At 46.1% G+C, this 14006-nt stretch overlaps 1 protein-coding gene across 5 annotated transcripts in view; it reads right to left on the reverse strand.

The window, feature by feature from the left end:
* Positions 1-3201: 3201 nt before the first annotated feature.
* CCDC88B (coiled-coil domain containing 88B) overlaps positions 3202-14006 on the reverse strand; it is a 95364-nt gene continuing 84559 nt past the window's right edge. For 4 of the 5 annotated variants that reach the window (XM_073658497.1, XM_073658499.1, XM_073658500.1 and 1 more), the window contains 2 exons: positions 6369-6511; positions 4733-5438 (listed from right to left, as the gene is read on the reverse strand). In XM_073658497.1, the coding sequence (XP_073514598.1) occupies positions 5188-5438; positions 6369-6511 (394 nt within the window). In that variant the 3' untranslated portion in view covers positions 4733-5187. Of the gene's footprint in view, positions 4460-4732; positions 5439-6368; positions 6512-14006 lie in introns of those variants that run through there. The other variant, XM_073658498.1, reaches the window with a different exon arrangement.

Here is a 14006-nt window from a genome sequence, read left to right on the forward strand (position 1 = left end):
TATATATATATATATATGTATATATTTATGTACAGTACAGACCAAAAGTTTGGACACACCTCATTTAAAGATTTTTCTGTATTTTCTGAAAATATGTCTTCTATTCTACGTTCTTCAAAGTAGCCATCTTTTGCTTTGATGACTACTTTGCACACTCTTGGCATTCTCTTGATGAGCTTCAAGAGGTAGTCACCGGAAATGGTCTTCCAACAATCTTGAAGGAGTTCCCAGAGATGCTTAGCACTTGTTGGCCCTTTTTCCTTCACTCTGCGGTCCAGCTCACCCCAAACCATCACGATTGGGTTCAGGTCTGGTGACTGTGGAGGCCAGGTCATCTGGCGTAGCACCCCATCACTCTCCCTCTTGGTCAAATAGCCCTTACACAGCCTGGAGGTGTGTTTGGGGTCATTGTCCTGTTGAAAAATAAATGATGGTCCAACTAAACGCAAACCGGATGGAATAGCATGCCGCTGCAAGATGCTGTGGTAGCCATGCTGGTTCAGTATGCCTTCAATTTTGAATAAATCCCCAACAGTGTCACCAGCAAAGCACCCCCACACCATCACACCTCCTCCTCCATGCTTCACGGTGGGAACCAGGCATGTAGAGTCCATCCGTTCACCTTTTCTGCGTCGCACAAAGACATGGTGGTTGGAACCAAAGATCTCAAATTAGGACTCATCAGACCAAAGCACAGATTTCCACTGGTCTAATGTCCATTCCTTGTGTTCTTTAGCCCAAACAAGTCTCTTCTGCTTGTTGCCTGTCCTTAGCAGTGGTTTCCTAGCAGCTATTTTACCATGAAGGCCTGCTGCACAAAGTCTCCTCTTAATAGTTGTTGTAGAGATGTGTCTGCTGCTAGAACCCTGTGTGGCATTTGTGGCACCCCAGGGGTCTGGTTACCACAGTAATAGAAATATTACGTCTGAGAGCAAGTGGGAGGTTTCCTGGTCAGGAGCCCTTAAGCATGCAACACCTCCTGCCCAGACCTGGGAGGGGAGGAATCTGCCCTTATAAACTGGGTCTGGGGCGGGATTAGTCAGTCAGAGCCTGGAGTGAAGTTCCAGACACAGGGCGAGAAACAGCTAGGAGCTCTGTAGGAGCAGGAGCTGAGTGCCAGGGACTGGAAGCAGATATATTGCTCGTCCTGGCTGAAGAGACTACTACCGGATAACGGAGTCCAGCAGCAGAACCCAGCCGGCAGGGGATTCCAGGTCCTCTGGCCAAAGAAGCCCGGAGGCTCAGTCACAAGAGGGACCAGCACCGCCATCGAGGAGAGGAGGCTATCAGAAGGCCCCAAGTCACCAGCCATACGGGTGAGCACCACACGGTATACTCAGGGACGTGGGCTACTTCCACTCGCTTACAGAAAGGTAGCCAGGAAGAGTGCAGATAGACGGGGAGGCCAGGGGAACTCCTGCTTGCTCGCAGACTGACCAGGCCCCTTATGCTAGCCAGTACTCCCGGGAGGGTCTGCCTTAATATCATCAGTAAAGACCCTGAACTGCACTGCAAAGACTCTGAGTCGTTCCTGCTTTCTCACCGCATACAGCACTACCAGTACTGGGACGCCCGCGCACCATCACTCCCATCATCCACATTCCCTGCCCTGAGGCCATACTCTTCCCGTGGGGAGTTATCCCATCTTTAGCTGCGCACACCACACCAGCCTAAGCGGACTGCCTCGCAGCGGCGGTACACCCTGACCGCAATCCACAGGTGGCGCAGTCGGACATTAAAACCACAAAAACCCTATAAAGACTGCCACTGGTTTGACCACCCTGAGCCACGGGACCGGGTCGCCGCCACGGAGACTACAACCCCCAGAGACCCGGCTCCGGGTATCCCACACGCGTGCACACACGGCCCAGGGGGCGCGTCACATTGACCTGATCTCTAATCTGAGCTGCTGTTAACCTGTGATTTCTGAGGCTGGTGACTTGGATAAACTTATCCTCAGAAGCAGAGGTGACTCTTGGTCTTCCTTTCCTGGGGGGGTCCTCATGTGAGCCAGTTTCTTCGTAGCGCGTGATGGTTTTTGCAACTGCACTTGGGACACTTTCAAAGTTTTCCCAATTTTTTCGGACTGACTGACCTTCATTTCTTAAAGTAATGATGGCCACTCGTTTTTCTTTACTTAGCTGCTTTTTTCTTGCCAGAATACAAATTCTAACAGTCTATTCAGTAGGACTATCAGCTGTGTATCCACCAGACTTCTGCACAACACAACTGATGGTCCCAACCCCATTTATAAGGCAAGAAATCCCACTTATTAAACCTGACAGGGCACACCTGTGAAGTGAAAACCATTTCCGGTGACTACCTCTTGAAGCTCATCAAGAGAATGCCAAGAGTGTGCAAAGCAGTCATCAAAGCAAAAGGTGGCTACTTTGAAGAACCTAGAATATAAGACATATTTTCAGTTGTTTCACACTTTTTTGTTAAGTATATAATTCCACATGTGTCAATCCATAGTTTTGATGCCTTCAGTGTGAATGTACAATTTTCATAGTCAGGAAAATACAGAAAAATCTTTAAATGAGAAGGTGTGTCCAAACTTTTGGTCTGTACTGTATATATATACAGTATATATATATAATCTAGATTGTCAGCCCCAATGGGGATAGTGCCAATAATGTCTGTAAAATTGTCTGAATTGTAAAGTGCTATATAAATGAAATTTATATATATATATATATATATATATATATATATATATATATATATATATACATACATAGCCAAAGTTGGGTTCTATAGCAATCAATTACAATAATTATTTGAGCCACCTTTTCTGACCATTTTTGTCCATGATAGTTAAAAAAGGACAACTTGTACTCAGATTTTAATTTACTCATTTTATTGGTAACTAATAACAATGACAATATATACATATTATACTTCCATGGCAGCCTGAGAGCAAACAAAAATTGGTTAATGTCTACAAATAGTGTAAAAAAAAATTGTAAAGTTGCCTCCATTGCATCAGCAAGAGTCACACCGATCATGATACTGGTTGGATTTTTCTTCTGATCTATAAATGTATGATTCATTAAATAAATGTCAGATTTTGAGGCTTAGACCACGGCCCCACTATCAGTATGTGTTCAGTATTCGGTCAGTATTTTTTCTCAGGAGTGGGAGCCAAAACCAGGTGAGGAAGGTAGAATAGAAACAAGTCACCAATTCTGCATTTATCACCCACTCCTGGTTTTGGCTCCCACTCCTGAGAAAAAATACTGACCGAATACTGACCAAATACTGATAGTGGGGACGTGGCCTTAAACTGATTGCCCGTCTATTACTTATACTCTGCAATACAGTTTCCACAGTTTTGTGGCCTAAAGAAGATTTCTGAAATCATTGTTATCAGCAGCACATCGCACCGTGTACACAGGAATGTGCTGAGGATAACTTGATGCTTTTTGGTCGCAGATCTATTGCATTAACAGTCCTTGCCCATACAGTTTTTGTAGACCCATGGATGGCCAGTAATATAGTCAGTCAGCGTTGATTAATGGGTTAAAATCAACCCATCTAAATGGACCTTTGGATTGAAGCCATCCCCTGGTTCTGATTTTGCCAGAACTGTCCTGAATTTTGGAAACAATTTCAGCAAATTCTGGTATTTCTGTAAACAGGCAAAACAATTCTCAAAGTCCACCCTAGTTTATGGGTGTTGCCAGGGCAGGACTGTAGGTGGGCCTTAAATATCCTTTTTTTTACCAGTGGATATTTTGGAAAGTGTGCTTGTTTCAGGAAAATGCTCTGGAAATAAAGTAGACAACCCCTTTAAAGAGGTTTTTCAGTTTTGGAAAACCCATTTTCCCAACTTGTTTAGAAAAAGCAAACAAACTGTGCATTGCTCACCCTCCTCAGGTCCAGTGCTGAGTTTCTGCTGCTGCTCTCAGTGTCTGACATCAGCATTGCAGACAATAATGGATACTGGGAGCATCAGCGAAGATTCAGCGCTGGACCCAGGGAGGGAGAGAAAAGAGGTTTATTTTTTCTGGAACAAGCTGCAACCGGGGAAAAGGCTTTTTCGGAAACTGGAAAATCCCTTTAAGTACAGAGCCTCTAATATCTGGCCTTCATTGTACTGTAAAGCCTTTCTTAATACCCAATGATACAATCACAGATATTGTTTGCTTCCCATACGTGGATGATATTACCTGGATATATTATAATAATATGAAATACATCAGTCATGGCCTTTTCATCTGAAATCTATGTAAATGTATCAATAAATATATTTGTAGGGAATAATATGGAAAAATAACAAGAATTATTATTGTCCATTATTCTTAAAAAGTTCCTGTAAACTTAAGTACTGCCGTTCCTCCTGCTTCCAGGGATGGCTGCAGCAGTGACCGGGGAGTGCAGTGGTTAGTCTCCCTTTGGCGCCTCCCTTAGTTTTGCTGTGCTGCATTGGTTTAGACCCACCCCTGCGGTGCTCCTCCTGAAAGCATGAAGAATGGAAGTTAATACTGAGCGGGGGACGCAACTGGAGGCAAACGGAGGTCACCAGGTAGGGTTGACTGTAGATGAGAGAATCTGTAGTCACTTTTCTGCCCCAAGGTGGAGTGTCACTTTAAATATCTTAGGTTTAGACCATAACTATTACTCGTCTTTAGAAATATTAAAACCAATAGCAAAATAGTTCAAATTTACATCTGCTCCTAGGAGGAGTAGATTTCATTTTTTACTTTAAGAAAGTCCAAAAGGAGCCACATTTATTAGGAGGCATGCATTTTATTAAAACATTCGTGCCATTCACCCCAGCAATTTCATTTTTTGTAAAGACTTGTATGTACAGTGTCTTTCTTATTAAATATGGGCCAATGTATCCCAGGCGGCATGGGCAAGTAGCTTCTTCAGAGAGAAAGAGGACAGGAGCTCTAGTTCCACCTAGAGATGGACGGATCGATTCGCGGGACTCCGGTCTAGCGTCCAGGTCAGTGCCACCTGGCAACTAAACAGGAGGGCCACGAATCACTTAACTTCTGGTGTCCCTGGCTAGATGTTTGATTTGCCGGGGCTGGCACGACTTCATCTGTGATGGACTAAATTAATACTTAATCGTGGTATGACCACTTTATGGATACTGTGTGTCCACGAGAGAGCGGGCCTTCCATCACACAGTAACCTCCTCAGATGTGTTCAGCTCCACTGCTTACATTTGACCTCTCATGATGTCTCTTCACCCTTGCTGTCCCGCTTGCCTTCAGATCCGGTGTCGTCCTCTTCACTGTCCTGTACTTGCCCCCTTTGTCTCAGCCGAAATTTATCTCTGGGAGAAGAGTCCGCTGCACTGAAGGATTCACTGCTCCGCATGGTGGAGCTCAGCTTCATACGACGGAAACGTGGAGATGACACTTGGTAGGACTGGCTGGAGACGCTGAGCGAGCTTCTGCTGCGACGAAGAGCAACGTCTCCAGCTGAGTAGTCAATGGTAGAGAATATAGAGAAACATCGCAATAAGGAAACACTGTGCATTTATCTTAAAAAGACATAAACTATAGAATTTATCTATCTGTTTTATATTATGTAATAAATATAAAATCAAATTTAGATGCTAGTCATTATCAAAGATTATATAAAAGTACCACACGTAATCTCTGTTCTGCAGAAGACCTCTTCTTTGCTGTTCTTGTGTCTGCTCCTATCATTCCCCATGCTTCTCATGTGCTTCACCTATACTCTGGAATTCACTACCCCCACCAGTCAGAATTTCCCCACTTCTAAATCTTCAAAGGCAACCAGAAACTATATTTCTTCTGAAAACCCTGCAACCTACAATATCTCCCCTACCACTACACCACCATAAGAGCAGCTTCTACACTCACTTACTGTTTTCTTCCCCTTCCCTGTCTCTATGTCCAAAGTGGCCAGTTTTTGCTCTTATTTTATTTCAGCTTTTCCCCCCAATATGCAGTTTTTAAACTTCCTTAAATCAGCCATACGTTTCCAGATATGTGGGTTATTTAGTGCTGATTTTTATGGTCTTTCTCAAGAGGGTGTGGCTCACAGGATCCTCTGGGGCGTGTCTTTAGGCAGTTCTGCATAATTTCCCTGTAAGCCACACCTCCTTAATAAAGAACATAAAAGTTAGTACTAAATAAAAATCTCTGGGACTGTATGGCGGATTTAAAGAAAATAAAAAATTGGATTACTTAGGGGAGCAGTGAGGATAAAATAAGGGCAAAAATTGGCCACTTTGAACCTATTGACAGGTCCTCTTTAAAGGGGTTGTACATGATTTTAAAATCTTGTATGCTATCTCTTAGAACAGATTGGGCATGGTTTTGCAGATTGGAACTGTTCCGGGTTATAGAATTTTAGTAATAAAACCATTGTTTTGTTCTTACATTTAGTGGGGCTATCTGGCTCCAATGAAGGCTCTATAGGAGGATTCAGAAAACGTGGAGCATCTCCAGGGCCTCTTGAAGGCTTCTCCTTGGTCTTCAGGAGTCTCTTCATTTTATCAGTTATCCAGTTACTCCTCTTGTGACTGTAAAACAAAAAATGTCAGGAAATGAAACCGATTCTACCTGCCATGTCCAGTATGGAGCTACTAGAGAAGGCTTTACAGGCGAGACACTCAACCTAATGCACATTATATACAATTTGCCTACACCACTGAGTAACAAATTCTGCTGGTTTACCAGGAGAGTTATACCAGTCTATATAGAAGCCCTAAATTTAAAGGGATTGTCCGGCCTTAGGCTACAAGTCTGCCGTCAGTCTATGTAACTGTAGACTTGAGAATCCTCACATCGCGCGCATGCACACAGTGAGGATTTTCCGTTCCCAGTGCCAGGAGCGGTGGGCTCGTTACCACAAGTCTGCGATTTGCATTCATGTGGTGGTCACGTGCTGTCTAGATGGGTGCGGTCTCCCTCAATGCATTGTATTGAGCCAGGCTGGACACAGTCTAGTCGAAATGTTGTCTACCTGTGTAAATTCTTTTTTTCTGGACCATTGAGGAAAGGGCCCTGTGAAGAATCCAAGATTACAATCCTCCTTCAAAATGTGTAGTTGAAATAGGACGCCTGGCTCAGCAGGTGGTCTAGCCTCATCAGATTCAAAAAGAAAAAAATAACACCCCCAGCAATTTAGCTTGTACCAAGGATCTCATGACAGGATGACCCCCTAGGGTCCACACTGTGTAACTGCTTCATCCTAATTTCCCAGTCAGAATTTCATAAGGAGATTATGGAGTTATCTTACATCCGAGCTGTATACTAGTTACTTTTTCGAGATTTCTGGAAGGGTCCAAATGCCTGCCAACGTCTGGATCCATTCTAACACCCCAAGGTGGGGAGATACACAGAAAGGCTAGCAGAATCCAGGTAGCAAAGCCGTGTTTGGTCTCCGAGCATAAAGGGGGCCAGGCCGGTTCCGATGGCGCCAAAACCGCCACCTTGTGACCTTCCATTTGGAAGTTATGATCCTTCATAGGTTTTGAAGTTTTAGCTACAAAAATCCAGTGGAGGGAGAATTAGGACCATCTCGGTGGTGAAAAAGGGAGTGACCGTTCAAGGGGTTAAATGCTTATGTAAGGCCTTGTGCTCCCTCTCTCTGTATTCGGTTTAACTTCACATACTACCGGGGCTGGTTTCTGGCCCAATATAATCCCGTTAACAGACCGGGCTTATAACTAATGAGGAACTGGTGGCAGTCCTACCGGGCTGACCAGGCGCTGTTTCACTGGTGCTAGTGAAAGGGGCCTCTCAGCCAGTCAGGGTTGTGAGGGAGTGTTGTGCCATGCCCTCGGCTGCGTGGGCCACACTCTCTCACTTCCAGTGCCTCCCTGTGCCCGTGGAGACAGGGGGTGTCTGTGTCAAACTGCGCCAAACTGACCTTACGCATCCCCAAGGGTGCAGAATGTCACGTTGGTGAAAGTGGATTGACCGTACCGGGTGATCCCTCCGACGTAATAGGGAAGTCAGGCGGGGCTGTGAGGTGTAGGTTCATCACAGGCCCTCTGTGCCTAGAAGATGCTATCATGTATAGTTAATGATTCACTTGTGATCTGTCCTAGGGTTCAAACCTGGGACCTCTAGTATGGCTGGCAGGAACGGCAGGCTGCACTGCTAGGAATAGGAGGATTTTCTCTGCCTAAAGGTCTTAATGGTATTCTTATTTTTCAAGAATATTGTATTGGTGCATAGACATACATCTCTGCATACTGTACCGAAATATCCCTATATACCAGTACATATCTATATACCTATATACTAGAGATAAATTACAAATCTTAGATATTTTTTTACTACAACAATACTATAAAATACAGTAAAAAATTATGAAAAACATAATAGTAACATTCTTATACACTTTTTAGAAATAAATGTCACAAAGCAGGAAATAACATGGACTTATTTGATATCCCTGTAATTTTAAAACCCGTACAATACATTGACAGATTATTTACCGTGACCGGTACATGGCGTAAAAAATGGCGCTATTGGTTTGTTTTTTCTCTCCAACAAAATCATAAAAAAGTGAACAGAAATATAATGCATACAGTGGGGTCTGACTGGGGTCACAAATTCTACTCTCAAAAAACAGAAGGTGTTCACACTCCTATAGGGAAACCATATAACTAATACCTAATTACCCTAAGGGTAAATAAACTCTAAACTAGGGATAAGTTAAAACGTGACTTTTATTTTGTCCATCTAAAAGAATTGTGAATAGTGTTGAGCGAGCACTAAAATGCTCGGGTGCTCGAAGCTCGGGCCGAGCTCGCCGTGATACTTGGGTGCTCGACCCGAGCAACGAGCCCAATGTTAGTCTATGGGAGACTCGAGCATTTTTGCGGTGGCACCCCCGGCAGTCTTTTAAAAGCCTAACAAGTGCCCAAAACGATAGTGACAGTGCTCAAATGACATGGGGACAGCATGGGGATCGCCCCAGGAAGCATTTCTGACTCCCAGGTCACTGCTGTCAACAACGTGGTCAGAGGTATTAAGCCACTTTTACGGGCTCACAATAAAACGTTCAAAAACGAAAGTGAAACTTTTTTCCTGTGAAATATGTTAAGGAACAGCCTTTCCAGGGAAAAGACTTGTGTATAAGTTAAAATAAATGACCAAAAACAAAAATACTCCTCCACACCTTCGGCTATGTTCACAAGTAGCATTTTTTATGCGTTTTTGCACTTTTGTATTGCTTTCAACTATGACAAATGCATTCACCGGGAAATGTCATTTTAACATTTTACAACCTTATCTGGCCATGTGCTGTGTGACACATGCATAAAGTGCTGAAAAGACATGGGAACAGCATGGGGAAGACCCCTTGAAGCATGTCTGACACCCAGGTCACTGTCTAAAAGTGTGCCCATCATAAGTGATCCTTGCCGCATCAGAAGATGCAGACTTGCAACTATCCCCATGCAAGTTCTAGTCCCAGGGCAGTGTTCAATTGTACCTCCCCCATTCCTTGCAATACAAGCGCAAGTATGCAGCCTGCCACCCACCCACCCCCAGGCTGCAATACCATACTGCTTGCTTGAACTTGAAATTGGGCCTTTTAGGCATGTGGAGGCGGAATCTGGCCACCACGTCATGGCTGTGTTGGTAGCCTGGAATCCATACTCAGTCCCCAGCCGCCCGGCGGCCGGGTGTCCATACTCGGTCCCCAGCCGCCCCGCGGCCGGGTGTCCACACACGATCCCCAGCCGCCTGGGGGCAGCCGGGTGTCCATAAACGATCTCCAGCCGCCCCTATTTCTCCTTGGAACATCCCCCCACACACCTTTCTTAGCCCGGCCTGCTTTAGGCAGCATTGGACGAGCCCACCAGAGAACCAGACTCCTCCGGTGGGCCCTGACTTCTCCATCGGTGGAGTTGAGAGTGCCAAGGTGAGGAGCATGATGATGATGACAGAAGTTAGCATCTGCTATGTTTTCTTTTAATGCAAGTGTAAGTGTGCAGCCTGCCACCCACCCACCCCCAGACTGCAATTCCATACTGCTAGCTTGCACTTGAAATGGGGCCTTTTAGTTTGGAGGAGGCCGAAGCTGGCCACTACCGCATGGCTGCTTCGGCAGCGAGGTATCCATACTCAGTCCCCAGCCGCCCCTATTTGTCCTGGTGTGCCTTATACATAAGATTAAGCGCGTATACCAAAACATAACCTGTGCCCTCCCCAGTGCATTTAGTGGGAAGGAGAGCCTATTCCGCTGTAGTGTGTGCATGCCAAACCCCTGTTCATGGTACATGCGAAGATGCCTCCCACCTTGCACCTGTCGTTGCAGACTTGCAACTATCCCCATTCAAGTCCTTGTCCCAGGGCAGTGTTCAATTGTACCTCTCCCATTCCTTGCAATGCAAGTGCAAGTATGCAGCCTGCCACCCACCCACCCCCAGGCTGCAATACCATACTGCTTGCTTGCTTGCACTTTAAATTGGGCCTTTTAGGCATGTGGAGGCGGAATCTGGCCACCACGCCATGGCTGTGTCGGCGGTCTGGTATCCATACTCAGTCCCCGCTTGCTCCCCAGCCTCCAGGGGGTGGCCGGGTGTCCATACTCGGTCCCCAGCCACCCCTATTTGTCCCGGTAACCTTTCCCACACTTTTCTTAGCCTGGCCTGTTTTAGGGCAGCATTGGCCGAGCCCACCGGACTATCAGACTCCTCCGGTGGGCCCTGGCTTCTCCATCAGGGGAGTTGAGAGTGCCAAGGTGAGGAGCATGATGAGGATGATAGAAGTTAGCATCTGCTTTGTTTTGTTGTAATGCAAGCGCATGTATGTAGTAGCGGCTAGGCCTGAGGTGGTCAGCGTTTTGGCGCATATCCTACCTCCTCAGAGGATTGCTGGATGTTTTCCTGCTACTATCCAAGTTCTATGACTCCCGTTAAAACAAAGCTTCAGGTGATAAATGATGGATGAGGTAGTGGCAAAGGAGAAAGAGCAGGAGGAACAGGGACCATTCACATCAATATCAGGCCAGTCAACCAGATATGTCTTGTAGGATACGTTTCTGTAACAAAAGGAGCGGTTCGGCTACACAGTTATAGGGCATACAGTGAGTGCAATGCCTACCAAAAATTTCGAGGCACTCCAATGCCCCTTGGAAATGACATGGAGGTCAGAGGGCGTTAACTAAACCTTTTTTTCCATTTATAGCAACTGTGTCACCTGTGCACTGTTGGCCTAAGCAGTGAATGGAAGGCTTTCCAAAAATTATGAGGAACTGCAATGCCCCTTACAAGAGCCATGTGTGGCACCCCAGGGGTCTGGTCACCACAGTAATAGAGATATTACGTCGGAGAGCAAGTGGGAGGTTTCCTGGTCAGGATCCCTTAAACATGCAACATCCTCCTGCCCCAGTCCTGGGAGGGGAGAATTCTGCCCTTATAAACTGGATCTGGGGCGGGGTTGAGTGAGTCAGAGAACAGTCAGAGTCAGAGTGAGAGCAAGGGAAAGTAACAGCAAGGAGCTCTGTAGGAGCTAGGAGCTAAAGACCAGGGGCTGGAAGCTGAGCAGAGCTCGCCCTGGCAGAAGACAATAGGAACCGGACACAGGAGTCCGAGGCTGTGAAGACTTATATATCCAGCAGCAGAAACCAGCCGGCATGGGATTTCAGGTCCTCTGGCCATAGAAGCCCGGAGGCTCAGTCACAAGCAAGGGACCAGCACCACTGTCGTGGAGCGGAGGCTAACAGAAGGCCCCAAGTCACCAGCCATACGGGTGAGCACTACACGGTACACTCAGGGACGTGGGCTACTTCTACCCGCTTACAGCAAGGTAGCCAGGAAGAGTGCAGACAGACGGGGAGGCCTACAACTCCACCTGGCCAGGGGAACTCCTGCTTGCTCACAGACTGACCAGGCCTCTTATGCTAGCCAGTACTCCCGGGAGGGTCTACCTTATAATCATCAGTAAAGACCCTGAACTGCACTGCAAAGACTCTGAGTCGTTCCTGCTGCGCTCGTGCACCATCACCCCCATCATCCACACTCACTGCCCTGAGGCTATACTCCTCCCGAGGGGAGTTATCCCATTCTATGCTGCGCACACAACACCAGCCTCAGCGGTCTGCCTCGCAGCGGTGGTACTCCCTGACCGCAATCCACGGGTGGCGCAGTCGGACAATTAACCTCAAAACCTAAGAAAGACTGCCACTGGTTTGACCAGCCTGAGCCACGGGACCGGGTCACCGCCACGGAGACTGCAGACCCCAGAGACCCGGCACCGGGTATCCCACACACGTGTACACAAGGCCCAGGGGGCGCGTCACATGCAGTACAGCATATTACAAACATAAGTCCCATTATTGGGGAGTGGGTCTCCCATAGTATTTGCTTATGCCTTGCAAGCAAAAGCTGCCAAAAATTAGGACGGAGCAACTTGCAATGCCCCTTACAAGAGCCATCCAGTACAGCATATTACAAACATAAGTCCCATTATTGGGGAGTGGGTCTCCCATAGTATTAGCTTATGCCTTGCAAGCAAAAGCTGCCAAAAATTAGGACGGAGCAACTTGCAATGCCCCTTACAAGAGCCATGCAGTACAGCATATTACAAACATAAGTCCCATTATTGGGGAGTGGGTCTCCCATAGTATTTGCTTATGCCTTGCAAGCAAAAGCTGCCAAAAATTAGGACGGAGCAACTTGCAATGCCCCTTACAAGAGCCATCCAGTACAGCATATTACAAACATAAGTCCCATTATTGGGTAGTGGGTCTCCCATAGTATTTGCTTATGCCTTGCAAGCAAAAGCTGCCAAAAATTAGGACGGAGCAACTTGCAATGCCCCTTACAAGAGCCATGCAGTACAGCATATTACAAACATAAGTCCTATTATTGGGGAGTGGGTCTCCCATAGTATTTGCTTATGCCTTGCAAGCAAAAGCTGCCAAAAATTAGGACGGAGCAACTTGCAATGCCCCTTACAAGAGCCATGCAGTACAGCATATTACAAACATAAGTCCCATTATTGGGGAGTGGGTCTCCCATAGTATTTGCTTATGCTTTCCAAGCAAAAGCTGCCAAAAATTAGGACGGAGCAACTTGCAATGCCCCTTACAAGAGCCATGCAGTACAGCATATTACAAACATAAGTCCCATTATTGGGGAGTGGGTGTCCCATAGTATTTGCTTATGCATTGCAAGCAAAAGCTGCCAAAAATTAGGACGGAGCAACTTGCAATGCCCCTTACAAGAGCCATGCAGTACAGCATATTACAAACATAAGTCCCATTATTGGGGAGTGGGTCTCCCATAGTATTTGCTTATGCCTTGCAAGCAAAAGCTGCCAAAAATTAGGACGGAGCAACTTGCAATGCCCCTTACAAGAGCCATCCAGTACAGCATATTACAAACATAAGTCCCATTATTGGGGAGTGGGTCTCCCATAGTATTAGCTTATGCCTTGCAAGCAAAAGCTGCCAAAAATTAGGACGGAGCAACTTGCAATGCCCCTTACAAGAGCCATGCAGTACAGCATATTACAAACATAAGTCCCATTATTGGGTAGTGGGTCTCCCATAGTATTTGCTTATGCCTTGCAAGCAAAAGCTGCCAAAAATTAGGACGGAGCAACTTGCAATGCCCCTTACAAGAGCCATGCAGTACAGCATATTACAAACATAAGTCCTATTATTGGGGAGTGGGTCTCCCATAGTATTTGCTTATGCCTTGCAAGCAAAAGCTGCCAAAAATTAGGACGGAGCAACTTGCAATGCCCCTTACAAGAGCCATGCAGTACAGCATATTACAAACATAAGTCCCATTATTGGGGAGTGGGTCTCCCATAGTATTTGCTTATGCTTTCCAAGCAAAAGCTGCCAAAAATTAGGACGGAGCAACTTGCAATGCCCCTTACAAGAGCCATGCAGTACAGCATATTACAAACATAAGTCCCATTATTGGGGAGTGGGTGTCCCATAGTATTTGCTTATGCATTGCAAGCAAAAGCTGCCAAAAATTAGGACGGAGCAACTTGCAATGCCCCTTACAAGAGCCATGCAGTACAGCATATTACAAACAT

This window comes from Phyllobates terribilis, unplaced genomic scaffold (assembly GCF_046119375.1).
Source record: "Phyllobates terribilis strain yellow unplaced genomic scaffold, ASM4611937v1 Scaffold_13__5_contigs__length_258822181, whole genome shotgun sequence".
NCBI lineage: Eukaryota > Metazoa > Chordata > Amphibia > Anura > Dendrobatidae > Phyllobates > Phyllobates terribilis.